This window comes from Cynoglossus semilaevis, chromosome 14, assembly GCF_000523025.1.
Source record: "Cynoglossus semilaevis isolate Cse_v1.0 chromosome 14, Cse_v1.0, whole genome shotgun sequence".
In the NCBI taxonomy this organism is placed as follows: domain Eukaryota; kingdom Metazoa; phylum Chordata; class Actinopteri; order Pleuronectiformes; family Cynoglossidae; genus Cynoglossus; species Cynoglossus semilaevis.
The window spans coordinates 4,200,933-4,223,672 of record NC_024320.1 but is presented as its reverse complement, the minus strand read 5'-3'; the positions used below and the strand labels follow the sequence as shown (position 1 = coordinate 4,223,672).

General features: G+C 38.5%; 2 protein-coding genes across 3 annotated transcripts in view; one reads left to right on the top strand and one right to left on the bottom strand.

Moving 5' to 3' along the window:
* Positions 1-109: 109 nt before the first annotated feature.
* LOC103389222 (poly(rC)-binding protein 3-like) lies at positions 110-5,972 on the bottom strand. Its single transcript, XM_025062610.1, has 11 exons — positions 5,327-5,972; positions 5,176-5,199; positions 5,038-5,070; positions 4,839-4,955; positions 4,365-4,496; positions 4,149-4,284; positions 3,264-3,343; positions 2,297-2,338; positions 1,219-1,294; positions 771-889; positions 110-598 (listed from the first exon to the last, which is right to left on the bottom strand). Exons 1-11 carry the CDS (start codon positions 5,399-5,401, stop codon positions 416-418), a joined length of 1,017 nt encoding a protein of 338 aa, XP_024918378.1. The 5' UTR covers positions 5,402-5,972; the 3' UTR covers positions 110-415.
* The window catches only part of LOC103389223 (fibronectin type III domain-containing protein 4-like), a 35,741-nt gene continuing 17,178 nt past the window's right edge, over positions 4,178-22,740 (top strand). For both annotated transcript variants that reach the window (XM_008324546.3, XM_008324547.3), the window contains exons 1-2: positions 4,178-4,290; positions 18,807-19,285. In XM_008324546.3, coding sequence (XP_008322768.1) covers positions 19,186-19,285 — 100 coding nt within the window. In that variant the 5' untranslated portion in view covers positions 4,178-4,290; positions 18,807-19,185. The remainder of the gene's footprint in view (positions 4,291-18,806; positions 19,286-22,740) is intronic.

Sequence of the window (22,740 nt, the reverse complement as noted above, 5' to 3'; positions counted from 1 at the left end):
TTGTTTGGCTTTCAGAAATGAGAAGTGAGCACCAAACCGCCGAGTTTAATCAGGACAGGAAAGTGTTCAGTTGTTTCCGAGAGCCAAAGCCAGAGTCTGAAGGGTTGCATCAGTGGTATTCAGTGATTAGAAAGGGGCCAAATCTATGAGCCAGTCAGGGATCTCAGGATGTTGTCATGGAGGATGGGTCATTCCACATTGCCGCCACGTCTCTGAACCTAGAGGGGCGTCAAACAGGCGACAATTTGTCACACAGGTTTGCTAGGTTTGCTGCTAAATTGCTGCTAAATTGCTCTGGATTACTAATTTTTAAGGTCTAGCATAGGAATATAAAGCTAAATATTATGAATATAATGTTAAAAATACTGTAATAATATTAAATTATTGGCTAATAATACATATTGCTGTGTCTGGGTCAAATGTCAGACCTTGCATTGATCAGGTACTGGGCCAGGCTAATGTTGGCGGGTGTCCCTGTGATGGTAATCTGGCGCTCTGATGACCCTTCCATGGCGTTAGCAATTTTGATCTGTGCCCCAGACATCTGACGGATCTCGTTGATTTTGGTTCCCTGGCGTCCAATTATGCAGCCTATTAGCTGGAAAGGAAATAGGAGCTGGACTTAGGATGGCCAAAAAACATTTAACACTTAAATCACCACTGCACGAATGGTTGTTGACCGACTGATCATTCAGGTGACTTAATACAGTTACAATATTGTGTTTTAGCGTTTGTTGATTTTGGCAAATTTTCCTCCATTTTATACTCACATCATTGGGAATGGTGAGTTCATGAGTACTGGCCTGGTTACTGGCATCCAGACCTGCTGCTGAAATAGCAAAATAGTATTGGACATTTAAAGGTGGTGAAGAGTGACCAACTCCACACTCTATGGATGTGGCATTTAGCAATGATCTTCATACACTCCACTCACTATTTAAGTAATCTTTCAATAGAAAATAAGCACATTTAAACTATTTACAAAAAAATTAGGACGCTAACAGAGAACCCAAGAAACAAAAAGAAACCTCAACATCAACCAGAGCAAACCACCAGCGGGCCATGTCAATGGCAGAGCTCCACAGAGAGACCATTAGGATGAGGAGAGTTGAAGTAAGAAAGAAAAAGAAAAAGGAGGAAGAGAATGTGTGTGTCTACAGGTAAAACGAGAGAAGGAGCTTTGGTAGAAGAAGGGTAGTTGTGTAGGTGGGTACGTACCAGGGAAGGCAGGGGTGGTCTGTCCAAGGGGGGTAAAAGGGGTTTGCTGCATAGCCAACTGGTGGAGCTTGCTCAACTGCTGAGGGGGGGAAGGAGGACGACAGCAGAGCTATGAGGTCATCGTAAAAAACACACACGCGCACACACACACATATATAGGCAGACAAACACATTCACACAGGTCTGTTCATAATTCTACAAAAGTAAAGACAGGATCTGAGGAAGGTGACATCACAGAGCAATAAAGGATGAAGACAAAGTTTAAGAGAAAACAAGAGAACAAAGGTGTTGTTCTAAAACAGGGTTCTGGTATGATTCCTAAAGGCAGATAAAACCAATTGGAAAGGACCATTTTAACAACATCCTTACAAAGCTTACTCCAACTCACCAGCTACTTCACCTTCAACTGCTTGCTATTGCATTGGAAAATGTAAATTAATGTAGTCAAATGCACTTCCTGCCACTCAAATTTTATTCAGCATCTCTCACCGTGCTGCAGTAGGGTTAACTTACACCTTAAACCTCAATTCTATATGTTGTCAACCAATTCCATCCCGTATGACCTTGGTGTACCCATCATCTGATGGTTACTTCCAAAATGATAACGAACGGTGACACAGTTCAAATCATTCCAATTGGTTTCTTAAACGACAATACATCCTTGACGTCACTTTTCTCCAGAAATCATTTATACATTTGGGAAATGGCTGAATGGGAGATTCACCTGATAGATGTGCAGCAAACACAAGGCTATCATTTTAGCATGGACTAAAGAGCGATCTCCGAGGAGGAATTCTAGCATTTTGTTAAGATTTTCATAAAGATCTCTTTATTAGTGATTTTGTGAAAGCAAGAGGGGATTGAACAAAAAGAACTAAAGCAAGTATCCATTAAAGTAGCTGGTGAGTGTTAACATACTGCAAAAGCCAAAGATTGAACTCTACTGTAACTAACTGTTTTAGTTCTGCTTTTCTAAATAATTGTGTTAAAAGCAGGAGAAGCCTGTAATTTGGAGAAATATTCAAATAAACCAGGTGAAGAAGAATTGTGAAAATTGCTTCTCGTGTTGAGCACTCACATCTGGATGAGGGATGGCATACTGTCCTTGAATAGTGTAAGCCTGTAATTTTGAGGAGAAGAGATGAGGGTTATCAACACAAGACAGCAAAATGACAAATCATAAGGCCTAATTTATGCTTTCTGAACATCAATCATACCCAGTTGAACTAAATAATAATAGGAGGAGGTGACTGGGAGGGTGTGGAGTAAAGGAGTTGTGTTAAGAGGAATAATGTGGCTTAACCTGACTGGGCGTTTGCTTGTTTAATGCCACAGCAGTCAGAAGTGAGTTAAATGTTGTGACGTGAGCAGAGGAAGGAGGTGCTGTCTGAGACAAATAACCTAGTGCATGTTTTGCTTGCAATCACTTGAATGTAGAGACACCAATGTTTTTGATTAAAGTAACTGACATCTCAAGTATACAGTTAGCAAACCACTAAAGGACTTCTAACAGGCTAGGCTACTAAACATGTTAAGTGAGAGTTGTTTGGACTTGCTGTATATAAGAAGATTGTTGTCACTTAGGGTTTCTGTCAATTCATTTGTCATTTGTGAGCAAAGTCACAATTGGAGGTGACTTCACCTCTTCTTTTTTGGAGTTTGATCTGATACAATGATCTACAGGACTCATATGGGTCTTTAAAAGCACCTCTGCTGCCTCTGCTGTATTCCTACTCACTCCCCATCCTTCCTGGAGTCATTTTATAGAGGAAGGACAAATGCAGACTCAAATATAGTATGACAAGTGAGGGTGCAAAGGTTTGCCACTTATCCCAGTTCTGCTGCCAGCAGCTGATGGATGACAGTAAAGGGGCCCATTGGAAACTGCAGTGAAGGGTTCATGCTAGCCAGGAATAGGAGTCTTGGGGAGTGAGGAAGGGGGAGGAAGAGTGAGTAAAACCTGGTGAGACACTAACAGGCAGTGGCTGGTGCTGCAGTAAGAGGCTGAGGTTGGCCGTGGACGCCCCCAGTGGGTCTGCTCTTACCTGGCCACCTGAAAAAATGATAGGGTTGGCGGCAGGCTTGGGGCGGTAGGGGATTGTGGCACCTTTCGGTGGGGACTGAGGAGAGTAAAGTGGGAGAAAGTGGGGGAACAGAAGAAGGAGTGAGACGTGGAGAAAGTGTTAGAGCCAAATTAAGGAATACATAAAAAGAGAAAGAAGAAAAGAAAAGTGAATCCAGACGGGGCAGTGCTTCGGGAAAGACAGCCTGTGAAACTTAAAAGTGCTCTTCACCGTGTGTCCATGCTGACATACAACGTCCAAATTAACTTAGATCCACCTGTAAACATTGCTTTCAACTGGAGAATGATGACCCTATCACCTGGATTTAATTATTAGCATCCGCATTTTTACGACTTACACTCATGCCACACATCTCCTAGCATCATTGGTTGGTGCCATCATGAAGGCCCAATGGAGAACTGGCTGAGCAGATAATTAACATAATTAGTGCATTGAAAAGAGTTACAAAAGGATAATATGTGAAGACATTTAAGCCAAAGCTTTACCCATAGTGAATAGTAATTATTCCCTGACAAAACCTTGAAGAAAGAAGATTTTTACAAGGCAGAAGTACTGTAGCAGAGTATTGATTTTAAGGGTAAATTTAATTTGCAGTCAGAGTTTTGCCCGTAGCAGCTGTCTTTTAAACTGAAAGCCAAAGGATCTCACAGATTTCAGTTTTTTACTAAACTTTTTTAAACACAGTGTTTTAACCCCAATACAGCCCTCTACAAAACTAGGAGTTATCTGAGCTCAGGAATATTTGTAATCATATTGTTCCATTAAATCAACTATATTTTTCCTGTTAAAAATACAATATTTTTCAGTACTGTCTTTTTGATTCCCCTTTTCACCTCTTCTCCCAAAAGCATACCTCCAGCATCACCACACAAATCTGTTTGACACACTGGATGATGGCTTCAGGGGCCCCCGAGATGGTCACTGCTCTCTCTGTGGAGTTAGGTAGCATGTCACCTGCAACCTGAACTTGTGCGCCTGTGGACTGGAGGTAAGGAGGAAGCATTCAGAAAGTATTTCATTACTTACTATAGACAAAGACTGAAAGTCTTGCGTATACCTTACCTCTCTCATTTCTTTAATTTTTGAGCCTCCTTTGCCAATCAGTGAACCACACTGACTGGCAGGGACGACCAGCCTCAGAGTCACAGGAGGTTTGCTGGTGGCTGGACTGTTGCTCATAGAATTTATGATATCCTGAAAGTAAGAGGAAAAAATGTGTTTATAATTTAAAAAAAAAATCATTTTTGTTCTTTTCATTGTCGTATCTGAGGCCTTTTTTGCAGAAAATATAGTATAATTATTATATAGTATTATTGTTAGTAGTAGTAGTAAAATAATAATAATAATAATAATAATGCATTCCCTTATTCGTCTCACAATGGGCAAATTCACAGTGTGGGTCTTTGCAACTGACAGGCTGCCATGGGATGGGCCATACGATAATTAAAATGTAAGTGAAAGTAAAGTAAAATACAAATTGAAATACTTTCAAGATTATGTGGGCTGCGCATTAAAGAAATACACATATATATTTACCTCCTCAAACTTGTATGCGATCATAGCAAAAGCCTTGAAAATAGCATCTGTGGGTCCAGTGATGGTGACTATCCGTTCAGGGCAGTTACCCTCAGAGATATTTATGCGAGCACTGCTCTGTGGGACAAAACAATACACAGTTATAAGTAAGAATTAGGGATAAAGGTTATACTGCAGTTAAATTTTGATAGAAACTTACATCTTCACGCATTTTCTTCACCGTTTCCCCTTTCTGTGGCAACAAAAGAATATTAGGATACTTTAGGATTAGGATTTCTTCCTGGCTATAATCATAATCATATAATCATAAGTCCGGGGTGTATTTTTTGATAGTTACCTTTCCTATGATGCTTCCAACCTCCTACACAAAAAAAAACAAAAAACAAAAAAACAACATATTTTTGGGAACTTTGTTTTTGCCTATTGCAGCAAGTTGTGTGTCATTTTAGATTTGTTTTTGTTTTTCCATTTGTGTGGTTATTTGTTACCTTTCCATGCATCAGCAGCCTGATGGTGAGGGTCACATTCAGTCCACCCTCTGACTGGACCTTCATGGACTCCATGTTCAAAAATGATGTGAATGAATATGTGTTGTTATAGTCTGTGAGAGGAGCTCAGGATTTGTGCAAGTGTGAACGTGATAGTCAGTCCACCGTTAATCTGTTAGATAAAGCAAAATTAAATAGATACATTTAAAAAAAATACATCATGCTAGTGGATAAAAAAAAATTATTTCAGGCTGTGATTATGTTTTAAGTGAAGTTCTGTAATTAACCCTGTTCACTGACCACACAACAACCATGGGTAAAAAAAAGACCTAACGTTTGAAGCTGAAGAAAGGAAAGGGTTAACTTTAGAGCAGCTGCTTAGTTTTGCTCCAGGGTCAAAGGAACACAATGAAAATAATTACTATCATAATGATTAAACACAATACTGTTAGATGTAATGGGCAGCCTTTGAAAGGAACCATCTCCATTTGGCTGCAGGACACAAATACTTAGCATTAAGAGCCAATGAAATGTAGGTCAAAGTACAGTGTGTTGCTGCAGTTAGAGCTGATGTATTTATTTCTACCAAGCCCTTTTTCTGTGGTATACCTAAAACCAGGTGATTTAGCTCAGAAGGAACACAGGAGGGCGCTGCCACCTGGGTCTGTTTCCACAACTGTGATGATGTAAAAGTATTTTTTTAACCCGCTATAAGCGCTTACGGATGATTTATTATAACGCATTACATATAGTTTTGTACATTTATTTTAGGTGTGATCAGACCTGGGATCAACAGAGCAGTAATAATCACACCACAAATAAAATACATTTCTACTGAAAAACAAAAATATATATTCAAATAGAAAGTATCAAGAATGAATGTCAAATTTCACCAGTGAAAATATGTATGTATAATATTTCTAACCACATTTTTGCCTCTGTCCTTGAGGTGATGATGAGGTTAAATTCCAGAGCAGATTGAAAATTAAACCTTGAAGCCTGTTTAAACTTAGAGCTGTTTAATGTTAACATTTACTTTTGACTTAGATATTAATGTTGCTGAAGCATTTATTTAAATGATCAGATATTGCTACAAAACAGTGTCAGTGTTGGCCGTAGAGCGAGTGGATCCAAATCTTTGGCAGAAGGTTTGTGTGGGAGGAATGTGGGAGGAAAGCATTTGGAAAAAACATATCTGAGGATACATTAGGTAACAAACACATTAAATGCTTTCAGAACATTTGGAAAGCTTCTCCAAAGGTTGGGTTGTTTGTCCATTTTGATTTTAGTGGAAGAAATATTTGATATATTTGAAACTTTTCAAAGAGAGTTGTGACTGATAATGGTGTCATTGTACAGTTTTATATGTTGTCCCATAAAGTAAAGACTGTCGTTGAACATGAATTGGAAGAAAAGTTAATGATAAGTTTGTTATTAAAAAAAATGTGATAGTTACCTTATATTATTCATATTATTCTGCTCATATCTAGAAACAAAATTTGATGACTTAAAAATGATTCTGTTAGTGACAAAGAAAGAAATCCTAAACCATGTATATTTAGGAAGAAAATTACATAAAAAAATCATTACCTTAAGTTATCCTAAATGAATTGGATCTTATATATTAATTATATTTAATTAGAAATGATAAAAAATGAGAACTTTTTTATTTTGAAAGAGGGGATCATTACTTATCTTACAGAAATATGTTTTAATTCTAAAAAAATACATATGATTTTTTTCAAAATAGTTTTTTTTCTGACAGAAATTACCTCTTTTTGAGGAAAACAATACTTGTCTTAAATCAGGGCTCAAACTTCTTGCAAAATCTAAGATATTGGAAATGTACTGCTAATCTCAAAACAATAAAAACATATTATTTTTTGCAATTCTTATGCAAAAATTCTTCTTATGGAAAGATGGGGTTTTATTAAAACATGTTCAAAATCTTTTTGAGAATGTTTTTTGGGGATAAAGAAAGCTAAAATTAAGCTATAAACATTTTTTTTAAAATGGTTTCTCTAATCTACATCACTTAAATGTTTGTCACAGGCCAGCAGTGGTTCAACTGATGAGGATAGGACTTTACTCCCAGCTGTCTCCCCAATCCGCCAGAGGAGACCAGATTACATAAAAGCCTTAATCCAGGTTTAATCCCATGCAGTGGTGCAGGGACAGTGAGGGAGAGATTGAGGCTGATGCTGATGATCTCTGGTGAAGTTGCATAGATTCTTTTATCTACACTAAAAATCGCACAACATTTACCAGGTCTACAAGTAAAACAGCATTTATAATAGTTGTATCCACAGATATTGCTTCAGATAAACATAATTTGGTCTAGTCCTGGTGAATTATTTGCATTAGGCTCCAACCTTCAGTTAAAAAGGCAGGTCTTTTGGAAGTCTACCTCTTTTGATTTTAGTTAAAAACAATTTTACCTATTCATATTCTAAGAAGCTTTATTATAGAACAGACTTGTTCCTCTTAAATCTCTACTTTGTGCAGACCTATAGCTGCTCACTTTCACTTGTGCTCTTGCACTGATTTTGCAAATGTCCACATTTTGACTTTTCTGATGGAGACATGAAGAGCAAGGCAAATGCAGTGAGGAAAGGCAGGGGATTTTTATGACATCTGATGGCAAAAGTGGGTCACACTGTGCAATCCTCCATCTCTTTCACCTCCTCCTCCTCCTCTTTCTCTCTCATGGCCACTATTGAATTAATCACGCTTCACGCTCTACTGGACAATGTTGTGCACAAAATGCCCCCTCCGCCCCCATTTGCTGACTTTTCCAAGAATTGAGCATCACTCTTGAAGAACATTGTAATAAGGTGTTCGCCCCCCCCCCCCCATTGCTGCTTGCAGTGACAGGATGATGGGATGATGATTTCATGCACAGCCACCGGTCTGTAAATGATTGGAAAAGAAGCCAACCCACGTCCAGAAACACAGGGTTAGCATATGTTTCATAAATATATGGTTTAAAAAACATCTTTGTCAACTTGGAATGTCATAGCCACTGATGGCAGCATATCACCACTGAGTCACAGGGATTGTTATCATTTTTAATTGTATATATTTGTATGTTATATATATAATAAAAAGCGTTTTAATCATTTCAATTTGGAAAACAAATCTCATACAATTCTGCAATTGTAGCTTTTTGCCCCTTTTTACTGGCTTGAAGCCTGATCAACAGTCCATCATAGATTTTGTCAGACTTTTCTGATATATTGATAGATTTGCTAAACAACATATACCTAATGCTTCTTTTTTATCTGTAACACAGCGTTTTCTGATGCCACAGTGGACTATGTTATGCAACAATATTTTTCCTGAGGTGGTCTCTAGACTCTCTTGTGGTCAATCTAAACATCATGGTAGTTTCTAATGTAATGGTGCTGAGGAGCTTGAAAGTGAAGCACATCCCGTTTCTTCTGACTGGCTGAACTGTTACACAATGTTATAAACTGGATATGATAGCAGTTTTTGTTTGGAGTTGGACATTTGCATTGAGGTTAACGGGCTTTTCAAAACTACTGACATTTTTCTTGCAAAAGCTATTACAACACAGTGAGCCATGATCCACCTTTGTTTATAGCTGTGAGTCGTGAGTCTCCCAATGGCCCTCCATCCAATCCACACACACTACGCACATTCATTTAAACACGCAAAAATGTGTGAACACACTTCAGAGACTTCAGTTTAAATTATTCTATGGAAAGAATTTCCAATACCAGATGTCACAGATGATAAGGAAACAAATAATAAGGAAACGGCATATGTGTGTGTGGTGGAGGTGTCTGAGGGGTTTTACTTGAAAGGAAGAAGTGCTTCTTGGCATAAACAATGCAGTGGATGAAAGTGCGCCACTTCTTTGGATAAGATTAACTGTATGTCACTGTGCACAACCTAATTTGATGGAATTTACTTTATCTTTAAAGGTACATTCCCACAACTGTTGACTGAATTCAGGCCGTTTTATCCATTTTGCTAAAAGGTTTTATTGGCAGGCAGAAATTGATCAAAGTTATGACAATTTAGGAATCACATACATTTATATAAATTTTTTTAGAACATCTGTAATATCATATTGAATATTATCAGAGATTCCCAAAGTGTGCTGCCGCTAGGGGGTGGACACAATAGAAAACCTGATGGTGGTTACGAGAAAGCTTGTGGCGTTTCTTTTTTTTGTTGTTGTTGTTTGATTGTTTTTTCAAAGGTGTGGGGAAGTGGGAATGCGTTTGAATTATATTAATTTAATAATTATTTTAATTATTGACCGAAATTCTGCAATATATTTCAATTGCTTAAGAACTGGATAATTAGCATTCATTTTACTTGTTTGCATACAGCTTCAAATGTACCTGTTTAATAATTTCATGGTATATCTGCCTGTTCCATCCAAATGTTTTAATTTGTTCAAATGATATCCATTCTACATCACTGAGAACCCTAAAGTTTGTAACATTGATGTTATAACATCAACGATGATGGTTGCCACAAACATTAAATCAAATGGAAGGTAAAATCAGTCCTAAGGTTATGTTTTGTCTTTTCTAACTGGTAAATGAGCAGCTCTTGGCACATCTGGGGGAGGCATTCACCCAATTGTCCTTTCTGTATACACAGCCAATGCTCTTGAGAGCTGTCATCACAAATCAGCAGCTGAGCATCATGATAGGTCAGTCAGAATAACCATCCACACCTCAACGAAGCTTAGTCAAATTGGGGAAAGCAGATCGTAGCAGCAGGCACAAACAATGACTTTACCATGTAGCATCATGTAACACTGTCACAGAGTGTGTGTGTGTGTGTGCATGTGTGTTGGATGATCCAGTAAGTGCAGTGTGGCTGTCTTTACAGCGGGAATACACCATGTTGTGGTGCAACCGTGGAGCAAGCATTATGTCGGCCATTTTAGATTTGCAATTTGTAACATGAGATCACAGCTGGTCATCAAGTCGTGGCTTCTATGTGTAAAGGATTTAGTCAAAAGTACGTCTTTCAGATAGTGCGACACATTTTTCTACACACGTGACTTTCACCTTTAATTCCCCTATTCTTTTTTTTTTTACCGAATAAAGGAGTCAGTCATCTGCGTATTTGGAGATATTCAGCGTAAGCGGTTGAATTGGGTCATCGGTAGTGTGACGATAATTGGAGTAATGATTTCGCAGTGATGTAGAAATTGCATAGAAATGTTTAAGTATCAGTGTCTTTTGTTGCGACTTCTTTAACAATACAATTACTCCGACTTAAAGCTCAAAGACAATGATCATCCAAACAATGACAATCAAGGGCAAAATTAATCGACCAAAAAATTTGGATATTTTATTGGTTGTTGATTCCCCACTGGGTCATTTGGGGTTTACTCCTGAGCAACAATACACCTGCCGAAAAGTCTACCTAATTGTACTACATATAATTAATTCAATTAGTCAGTGAGTCAAACTGTGTTAGCATCAAGATAACGATTCTTCCTGGCTTTCCTGGCTATGGGGCAGTTACCAAATTAATACATTTTTGATTTTACAGACAATATTTTATACAAGTTTAAGTGCTGAAAATAAAATTAATGACTTTTAAAGAATAACTAAAGCAGCTTTACAACAGAATACAAAGCAAAATACCAAAAACACACCTTAGCATATGTTTTGTAAAATAGTTCTTCAATGGAGCCGTTAAAAATAAATGAAGTTTACCTTTGTGTAGCGCAGGGCACTGCTGATGATGACAACGACTTTCTGATTTGACAGATTAATAAATCGCAAAGGGTTTTTTTCCCCTCAACCTCTGTCCTTTGGTTCTGCCCACAACAAATGCAGCCACCCTATTGGTCCGAACCAACCAGGTCACGTGAGTGACCCAAAGAACACGTGATGCTCCTCGTAATATTATATGATGAAAAGAATGTCAGCATCATGGAAGCACAGTTTTATGCTGTAGTTTGGTACAGTGTTTGGTGTTAAGTGTAAATAGGCCGTGTGATTATGCATAATCTGGGTGACCATTGCCCAACCACCACATCATCTGCCCCCCCCCCAAGCCTCTTTTTCTCAGATGAAACAAAAGGCAGGCTTGCCCACTGAGGCAGATGGGCATCGTGGGGGCATGTCTGTGGATGAGGTGTCCTGAATTAGAGCTATAGCCTCTGGACTCTCCATTTATTTCAGATTAAAGATCGTGCATCCCTAAAAAACTGAACAGTCAATCTTTTTCTCATTGCTGATAGAAGTTGATACAGAAACCATCAAGGGACAACAACTATTTGTCTTGTGACATTAATAAAACTTCTTTCACTTGGTGGAAAGAAACGTTGCACATGAAGCCAACGTTCACAAACAAAGAGATGCCATGACATGCACGTCCTCCTCCTCATTCTCCCTTTTTCCTCTGTTGTTTTAATCTGTCCAGGAGTGTGTATGTGAGGAATTACACAGTCGGTCCAGATTTTCTAATCCAGCACAAATCTGGTGGGCATTTAAGATTGGTAGTTGTTGCAGCGCTTAATCTGTATCTGTAGAATGTTGAAGGGAACTGCCAGGGCAATGCAAACACTGCACTTATAGTCTAGATTGAAAGCAAACAAAGAACAACAAACTATGGGTTGAGGCTCTCAGACCTCATTTAGGTGTTTGCACCTACACAGCACTATATTGTGGAGATGACTTCAAATCCATGACTTCAAATCCACTCAACTGAAAAACACCCATGGGGAAAAACACAAATAGAGCATTAAATTTGTTCCATATTGAACCACATGGGCAGTGAGTGGGTGCAGGGTCAAATTTGGTAATACATCAGAAAATAGCTGCTTTAACTTTGAAAGCGGGCATTGACTCAGACTTCAAAGGTGAAACTGTTTACCTGTGAAGTCTGGAGGAAGCTCTTGACTAGGGAAGGTCCACTTTGACAAATAATGGCACAGCATGGGTTGGTGCTGTCACTACACTCCTATAAGTTGATTCACCCTGCACCCATGGCCTGGAGCAAGGTGATGAAGCCAGTACACACACACACGCATTCTCAATCATTTCATTCCTGTCCTCATTGTCATCCATGTCTCCTATCAGCGTGCTGGGGCCCTAATGAAGCCTGAGAGGCGTGAAGGGGAGCAGGGGAGAACACAGTGATGGTCAATCTTACTGATTTCTGATAAAGGCAGGAAAAGTAAAGGCACAACGAGGCTGTGTCACTGTCATGGAGCAGAAAGTACAGTAAAGGATAAGAAAAAATACACATGGATTTTCTTTATATTTGTTATTATTATAATAATTATTAAAAAAAGTCTAAGGTATTTCTATATTATTCTTTTTTATTATAAAATGAAAAATCTGAATAAAATCTTATAGAGATAGAATCTGCCCTGCAATCTCCATACCTCTGCTGGTACTGTATGTGGTCAAGACCAACTGTCCTTTTTTTTTGGCCTCCTCAGAGATTCCCTTTACTTCCTCTATCCTCTCTAAGTTTTACCTTTCTTAACATGCTCTGTTCACCCTTTGACACTTCACTTTAATCCATTATTGACCCAAACCCTGCTATACAGTATGTTAATCTCCATCTTTCTGTGTTGCCAACAGATGCAGATCATTTTCTGCATCTATCGTGTCCAACCTCTGACTCTGAATTGTCTGTACTTTTATTTCATCTCGTTCAAAGATCATCCTTTTGATGCAGCTTTTTTTGAAGCACTTTTAAAGTGTTACAAAAAGGAAACAAGTGCTGTTGAGCTGTGGAGTATAATTGTTAGAGTGACAGCTGTAAAGAATTTGATATTGACTTAAAAAGCCGTATTGAAACATTAAGTAAGAGGTCCTTCTCCACCGACAGTGTCTGACCTTCTTCTTTAACATTGTGAAATATCCCCTCTAGCTATAAGTGACGTACTCTTGTGTCTTGGGAACAATAATCCCTCTCCAAGTGTTCAGTCTGGCTCTAAAAGCCTCTCTCCTCCTTCTCTCTCTAAACAAAGGAACCACATGTCCCCAATGGAAAATATTGCCTGACCCTGTTCCACTGTTGTGGTCGATGAGGCCGTTAATGGATGAGCAGTGCCTACTGGCAAAAAACTGTGATGAATAAACTTCTGTTGGGTGATAAACTTAGACCAAGGTTTTGACTCGTTGGGGTTCATTTTGGTAGCATAACAAAAAATATGGTCTGTTTGTTTGTACAGTTGAGAATTGGTAATTGAATCACCACAACAACATTTATATTTTTCCAGTACAATCGTAGATGATTTTATTTCCAACTATTCTATAGGGATCATGTCAAGAAGCAGATACATCAAACATCAGCGAGGAAATCCGATACTAATGGTGATGATGAACAGGGAATCCATGTGTTCAACTATACTGATACATGAGCAAAGAGATTAAAGGTGGGCTGACAGAAGGGCATGCAGTGCAGGAATACAAATCTGGGATTGAGATTATTTAACATAAAGAGGGATTATGATGAACAGATTGGCAGTCTGTGATCTGCTTGTATAAATGAATCGGGTTAAATGTTTAGCTGATTTATTGCAGAGGCAAAGCAAACCATCTTCTATAAACATTCCAAGGATACAGTGATAGAAATTAGACCTGACCGTGCCAGAGGCTTGAGATGAGACACAGTCGTGCACACATGCAGGAACATCACTGAACCTCAGAAGAACTATGTTTGACACTAGCACAGTCAGTGAAGCACCATCACTTGAGTGGACCTCAGGGTGTGCAAGTCGGTGCAAAGTCGTCTGAAAGAGTCAGAATTGAATGTAATGTTTCCTCTTTTGTTTACCAAGCACACAGTAAAAACAAAAAAACAGTTTAAGCCAGGGAAAGAAATAATTTTGACCCATGCACCTGTATTTTATTTATTTTTTTTTTTTTATCGTATATTCGCTTTTGGTTCTCTTTTTCTTCTGCATGCCGACATCAGTAAACCTCAGTATTCATAGCGCAACCTAGTTTTCACTGTACTGTAGTTGGAATTTGGGCAGAGTTCCAGAATTTAGTTTAGGTGAAAAACACCTCTAACCTTGTTTTAGTCTGAGCGATCCAGCTGTTTTTTCATGATTACAAATCAGAAGAAAAGAAAGTCAGACTTTTCAAATTATTTCAGCAAGATATGGAGCAAACATTCATTGTACAAAAGTTGGCATGAAGAGTAAACATAATGTCAATGCCAAAGGTGAGGGTTCTAGTGCATATATTTGAATGGATTTCGACTGCTGTGTGGAAAAACAAAATTAAGCTAATGGAGTGCTTCCATCTTTCAGTAGGCCTCACAGTTGTGCTATGGCCAATGATGTCACTCAAATCCTAAAGTACATTTGGAAGTGACACTTAATTTAAATATAAAAGGACACAGATCAACATGGAATCCCACTCACACACAGTGTTGCTTCCTATTAGCAGAAGCTGCCTGTGTGGGAGTAGAAAGTACTTTAACAAAGGACAAAATGCTACTCATTTTGCCAGTAGAGCACCTGCTCCATCTTCTGTTCTCCTGTGTACCATCCAAGGTCACTGCACTTGAGAAGTGCTCTAGAAGAACCAAAATGTAATCATCATAAAATTGGTAAAAGAAAAGACCGTAACTTCCTTACTTTTTGTCATCATATTATGTTTTCAGGTGTTGGACTGAACTCAAAGTTGTTTTCTAGGAATAGAAATGCTTTGTGCATTAATTTAATTTAACTTTCTATATGCCTTCTCCAGTGTGGGTCTTAACTTTTTGCCTCATCATCTTTGAAGTAATCCAGAGTGGTTAACAGCTTTACCTTTGGCTAACCCATCTTATTGAATAGAAACATAAAAACATTTTAACTAAATGGCGTCCTTAGTTTACATTATCCTCAGCCTACTGTTTCATGGTAATGTCAGCATCCTCCATAAATTTATTAAGAAGGTCTTATTCCATCATTCCGATGTACACCGGGTAAAACTAAACTAAAGTAATCTCAGCTAATGCTGCATGTTCCTGCTACGAACAGCACCACTAACCACCTTCCTTTAAGGTGTTCCTAATGGCACTGTAGCATCCTTTGATTGATGCAAAAAATATCCAGTACATAATGATGGAAAAATTACACAAAGACAAAAAAGTATCCACTGCAGTACTTCAACAGGGTACAATAGAATCCCTGACAATGGATAGTGTAGAACTGAAAAAGTCTCTTGGATGAGAGATGAAACATCTTCAAGAAACCTACTCCGTCCAGTTACCCTCGATGTAACTGTTTTTTGGTAGTTTATTGTTTATTTTTTGGGAACTTTTTGATAGAGTTGGTAGAGAATTCCCAGTCTTCCTCATATATCCGACAATAAAAGATTTAACATATTTAATTTGTACATATTTGGCTCAATTAGATGTGCAGCACACACTTGGTTTACTGTGAATTTGACATTCCTCGTGGCCACAGCACCATATGTGGAGCTGCTCACTTAACACATGCATGGCTGGCTTCCATCATTAGTGAGTAATTTCAACAGAACAATCGGGCTGTGTAGTTTAGGGCAATTTCTCTTTCACTCTTTCTATGCGGCTGTTTTGCAGGGTTTTAAAGTATACAAGAATATATTGGAAACATTAGGCGGTTTTAATTTATTCACAACGTGAAACAATGTGATGTAATGTATCATATTATTATCCATTAATATAATAATAATCTATTCAGCACCAAGACTAGTAATATTACAATTGTCAAAAAGGTTTTATTGAAAATGTGTCATAAACAGTAGTCAGACTCCTTTTAGGCTTTACTCATCTAAGCTAAACATGTTAATGTATTAACTGGCCTTCAGTAATTTGCTAGTATTTAGCTATTTACTATTACTATTTACTCAATGGTTTTAAAATGAAAATGAAATGATACAATGAAAAATAATCTGAGAAAGAATGCTAGCTGCTAGCTAACAAAAAGACAGCCAACAGATTTCTATTAATTTATATATAATTATTATACATTTTTCACAACGGACAAAATGGTATTAATAGGTTTGTTTTCCTCGCTAGCTAGCGAAAGGCAGAAGATAATAAAATGATTAATTCATTCTTAATATAATCTTTTTTAAGTTTCAGTTTGTTTGTTTTTTAACGAATGTATCAAGCATTTACAGCGTGTTTGACCGTCAAATGTTTTTGTGTTCAGACAAAGGCGTGTTTTTCTCTTTAAATTCAGTATAACCAGAGAACATCTGTTCTGAAGTTGTTTGTCTCATGACATCGTCCTTGCAAAAGGGCATATGCTGTTCTGCAGGCCACTGGCGCCCCTAAGTGGACAAAGTGCATTCTAATAAAGGTTCAACAAGACATTTAGTCTGGTTGTGTTTCGTCATTCATTATTAATAGAATAGGCTTCAATCAATTAAAAAGCAATAAAAAGTCCAATAATTACTCCTAGACTTACTCAACGCTACCTGCAATTTCCTTTAAAAAATAAACAGCTAATCTTTATTCATGACTCATAAAACAGGACTTCTTTTTTAATTCAGTAGCAGCAGCACATTTGCATACTGCGGTAAACAGCAAAGTTCACCTTGGTTGATTTTTACAAACAACTGCTCCTCAGAGGAACTGCCAGTCATGAGGTGTAGAAGTGGAACAACGAAACATCTACTGCCTTAATAAACCATGTTGTTTGTCTCGCAGGAGCAATTATTATGACATTGTCAAGGTGTGGTATAGAAATGTAGAATATTTATGATTTACCCCCCTCCTCCCCTTCCCCCCCTATGTAGAAAAGGAAAGTGAACTCCTTGTCATTGTGACACAGCTCACCACTGCACACAACCAAATGTGACCTCTGCTTTTGACCCATCACCAAAGTGAACAGTGGGCAGCTTTAAGGACCAGGGAGCAGTGTGTGGGGACTGTGCCATGGTCAGATCACCTCAGTGGTAACTTGGCAGCTGGTCAAATCTGAAGCCTTCCAGACCCAAGTCTGCTTCCTTAATCACTAAGCCACCACTGCCCCCATGTAGCTGAAAGGATTCAAACTACAGCACGATTCAGGCTCTTTAAAAATGCCTTACTGGCCTATTGTAAAAACAGTGTTGTTTCATCTGTTTGCTATGAATATGGAAGATACAGTCAAGCTAAACAGTGGTGCAAAATGAATTAAAAAAATTCTGAAAACAACATTGAGTATTAAAAATGCTTGTTTCTCTCTAGCATAGAGGTTGATGGGTCTGCCAACAATCAATCAGTAGGTGGAGTTGTTTCCTTGATACTAAAGGTCTGTGGGCCACATATGACATCTACGTAACCTCAGAGTGGTCGATCTGTGGTCATATGAGAAATGTGAAGAAAATAAATTGAAAAAGTAACAATTGGCTAGTTAAAAGTATATTCTGCAGTAAACAGAGCTGATAATTCAACACTCTCCAACCTGATACAGATAGATAGATAGAGATACCTATTAACCTGTAACATGTCTCTGACAGGAAAAATGTCAAGTTATCAAGTATCAAGTTACCCACTGAACTTGTTACTTAAAAAAAGACAGAGTTTACACTTGGATCTAAATTAAATTGTAATTGTTTTACATTTTATTTAAAAAACAATGAAAAAAGAAAGGTCATGTAGTGTTCAACAAAAATAATATAAAATGTAGATATTATTGTCTTATTATGCATGAACATATTGCATAAGGTTTTATTAGCCAAAAAGTTTGGTGCACGGGAACTCACTCCCTTTAGTACCTCATTCCAGTCACCAAACACTTAAAAAAGTTGTTGAACTAAAGAGAGAACCTGTGATGAGTTTTTGTAAAATATTTCATATTTAGTTTTTATGAGAATGACATTTTGAGCTGAAGTACACTTTAAGTTCTGTATATGATGTCAATTAAAAATCGTAAATGTCAAAATTCAGTATTAGCAAGTCACATTTACCAAAAATGGATGAAAAAATTGGAATTAGTGCAACTCTAGTTGCTATTTTTGATGAACTTTTTGATTGACTGTTTCCATCCTGTCGACTGGATATGTCCTTTAGCCTCAGCACTGTGTTTCATCCTTATTTACCGAGTATATCTTTTGTCATTTTGGTCCTTTCAACCACCGAGGTAGTTTTGGAGGTTAAACATCAGTGGTTTAGTAAGTTTAACATTCAAACCATTCTTCTTCTTTTTTTTTGCACCAACAACCAGGTCATGTTAAAAGTCACTGAAATAACCTCCCATGCCTTTTCTGATTGGCACAGTCGTAATCTCCATAATCTGTCAGATCACCGACCCCTGCTCTCCTGTATGAACTCCAGACTCTATAAACCTTAAGTGATTTCACATTCATTATTCATTTGGATCCTCTGAAATGCTGTCTCCTCCCTCCGCCCCCGTTTGCCTCTTCTTTCCCTGTCTGTCTCCTTCACTATCTCTGCTGCACCCCTCCCCTCTCCGCCCCCCACCCTCCTCTCCTTGTCTCTCTCTTTCTCTCTCTTTCTCTCTCTCTCTCTCTCTCTCTCTCTCTTTAACTGAAAGCGGAGGCAGTGCTGTCCAAACCCAGTCTCCAGTTGAGTGCTGACGCACAACAGATCCACGATCCCCAGATTCCGACAACCTGTGGCTGCAGGATTCCATCATCCATCCTCGTCCAGTCTCTTCTTATGGAAACCCACGCTCGGGAGCCGACAATCGTCGCTTCATTCTCACTGATCTGAATCCGCGAAAACCACCTGTCCCACATTTTTTGAACGCAACTTAACAATGAATGGTCTAGGAGATGAAGGTGAAGCGGTGACCCTGCAGGAATTAAAGTGAGTCACCGGAGGAAAGAGTAGACAAGAGGGGAAAGCGGAGGAAGAGGAGAAAGAGGAGGCGCGGACGACCCAGAGAAGGTGTTCGAAGGTGCGCGCCGGAGATGGAGAGGGTAGTGACCGCGATTCTTCACCTGGACCCCGGGCTGTTGCTGCTGCTGGTGTTTCTGGCCTGTAGTCACACACCACAGATGGTCAAAGCAAGTGAGTGTCTGCTGCTAAAGCCTCCAACACAACACTGTCTTTTACTGGTTTTAAAGCGAAAGCTGTTTGAGTTTTTCCTCTAGCTGACAACGCTGAAGTATTTGTCTTATTGAGCTCATCATTTCCTGAAAATGTAGACGTGATTTAAACAGGTGCTCCGGAAAAAAAGTCACAATTCTTCCTGTTATATTAGAGGCACTCAGAACTGACTAGTGGATGTCGTATCTGTAACAGTTATCTTAGTTTTACTTAATTAGAGTAAAATAATAAGTTACGTAGAATTTTATCCCAGGACTCTCCTGGGTCATACTTTATATTTTACCTTTTAGTAAGTAATCTCAGATGTATAGGGAAAAATGTAAATTAATTTGAATAAAATATTATATATAATATATAATAAGTTGAAAAAATTTAATTGGGAATTATAAAGAAAAAGAGGAAGAATTCCATTTCACTTTCAGGTCAACAATATTGTGACATTTTATTATCTTTTTTGTAATGTAATATAATTTTTGTCAACCTTTCATTTTCAACTGTTGTTATTTTAGACAGCTTGAGAGATTTGCCATTTTGCGCTGCAAAGACAGGTTTTATCCGTCTTTTTCTTTGAAATGTGAGTGGAGAAGTAACAGGTCAGTGTTAGTCGTCAGTGATGATAAAACATGGGTTTTGACTGACATGGCTTTTGTGGCCTTGCTGATTTGATGTTGATGTTGTTCATTGTCGTGTCTTGTTAGGGGAGTGCTTCATGTTTCATTGAACTTGTAATGGCCTTTGAACACAAAAGACAAACAAATGAGGTTCCCCTGAATAAGTCAAATAACAGAGGTGTTTGTTTATCTTCTCTCTCTAAGACTTGATACCACAGTGGTTCAAGTCAATTGTTCACATGAACAGTCATCATTGTGAACATCATGGCCTTTTGCTTCATCATCGAGAGTGTTGGGAACATGACAGCAGCACTTATTTACATGAACATATTGCCCTGTCTGTTTGGTTTAGAGTGGGTCGGCCGCTGCTGTTTCGCGGTGCTGCATACATTTCAACAAGACAAACCGTGGCTATAAAACTGTCAGAGTCTTAATTGAGTGTCTATCAGGGGGATTAGAATTTCATAGCAATCTCCTGTTCACCACCCAGCCTCTTTAATTAGCTGTAGTGGCAGCTCAAGTCATCCCAACCTCTGATCACATGAGACTTTTACATAAGGTCTTTGTGTTTGACTGGCCTCAGGATTTCAAATCAGTGTGCCTCTCAGGTCTTTTGTATATACAGTAATGCATCTATTTGGCCAGTAAAATATAAAGTATTTATTATAAGTCAGCTCAAAGCATTATATAATTAAATTATTATCATGAATAAAAACACATCAGGTGGGGAGCAGGTATAACAAATTTGACTTGAGCTGTGGTGACTGGTCTCTGATTATCCTCTGGAGTAAGAGTCAACAGACGATGCATCTGGACTGGACTGCTGGTCAGCCCAGCACTTTGTCTGTGATTCCTCACATTTGCACAAAGTCCAATGCAGACCTGGTGTTTTCTTCTGGTCACTTTTATTATAAATTTACAAATTCACTGTTGTGTCTTGGTAAGGAGTACTTCATGTTGCATTGTATTTGTAACATCAACAGGCTTAGGTAGATCTGATTTAGTTTTAAATCTTTTATTAATCAGCATGCGATCAGGAGGTCTAGTAATATATATTTTTCAAATCACAGAAGTTAGAAAGCAAACAATATTTAAAGTGCCATAAAAGTTTATAAGCAGGCGAGAAGCAGAGGAAATGCTGGTTTGTTTTTGGGCAATTCATAATGCATGCAAAACACATTTTAGACATTTAAAAATTCAACACATTGCTGAGACGACAGTTATTTCCTGCACTGCAGAATCTGGTGTCTCACACCTCGGGGTGTGAGGCCTTTGAAGGAGTCTGGTGTTTATTTGGCTGGATTCGAAACCACAGTGAGGGAACAGGAATAGCTATTCTCTGTTAGCTCAGTGGAGTGAGGGTTTGTGGAAAAAAGGTATAATAAGGCATTTCTTCTGCGTGTAAACAATCTGGAGATGGTAACTGAGAAGACGTAGGGTTAAAATATCTCTTTGTCTGCTGTGATGACCCCAGTGTCCCCTACTGGACGCCAGGGTGTGTGGCTTTCCCTCTCAGCATCCTCTAGGTCCTGATCGGTGTAATGAACTGCACCTGGACACTGCCTACAAAATGGGTTCGGTTACTGGGCAGTTTTTCTCTGAGCCCCTCTCTGATGGTCGTTTCTTTGTTTTAGTTTCTGTTCTGTGGATTCTCTTTGGCTGACAACTGATTTCCACATTTCCGCTTCACTTCAGTTATTGTTAAATAAATTGTCACTTTTAACTTACTTCCATCTTGTTTCTCAATTTTGTCCCGGCTGAAGAGCTGAGCTGTGACAAATGCAGGCTCGTCCATTTGATAATACCAGTCAGATTTGTAAAGCACAGTGATTTTTGATAGCATGGCTAATTAAGCTGTCCTCTGATGGTGTGAGTTGAGACTGCTCTGCTTATTTTGGATGATGTGTAGCTGACTGTATGTGGCTAGAGAGATGGCTAAGATAAGCCTAGCTGCCGAAAAAAAATGACGCACATTTATGACTGTAAGGGCAAGGTTCACACACACATACTGAGAATATTTTAGCCAATACACATTACAGCACTTGATAGTCTCTCGAAGAATTCTCTAAACCGACTGTATTTTGTCACAATCCTTCACTGATCATTCAGTATGTGAAGCAGCAGGCACAGACTGTTGTACAGCACAGTATCTAGAGTACAGTGCGTGTTACAGTGGGTGTCATTCATCACACTAAGTGATAGGGATCCATTAGGCAGATTAGACCATCAGACTCTATCAGGAATCTGTTAACAATGCTGTAAATTACAGCCAGACTCCTCTACTCCAGCAGGAGCAGCCATATAAACAACGTTCCTGTTTGTTTAGGTTGTTGCTGTTGTTTCCAGACGTGCTGCACACAGCAGAACATGTTCAAACATTTGCAGACACGTTGTTTGAGTGACTTCCTGGTCCGCAGAATGAAGTGAACATCATGTTCAAAGATGAAACTGGTACCTTTGTGTCGAAATGCCAAAAAAACATCACAAATCTTCCTTGTGTTCTCATACCTACAATGTTTCTTTTACGGCTTTGTGCTGTAAAGAGGATTTGTGTTGCAGCCCCTTGTTTTCATTTGTTCACTGTGCAGCCTTTTCTATAAAAATAACATGTGACACTGGTTCACTCACGGAGGAATGCGTTTCATATTCATAGGAAGTAAAACATTATGTTAGTAACCTGTTGTTATTATTAATCTTTTCAGATATTTGTTTTGGACTTCCTAGACTTTTCAAGACTAGTCTTTTAGCTGATTTTGCTCTCTTTGGTTAATGATTGGCTTTTATTTAAGGCAGTATAGCTAGTTT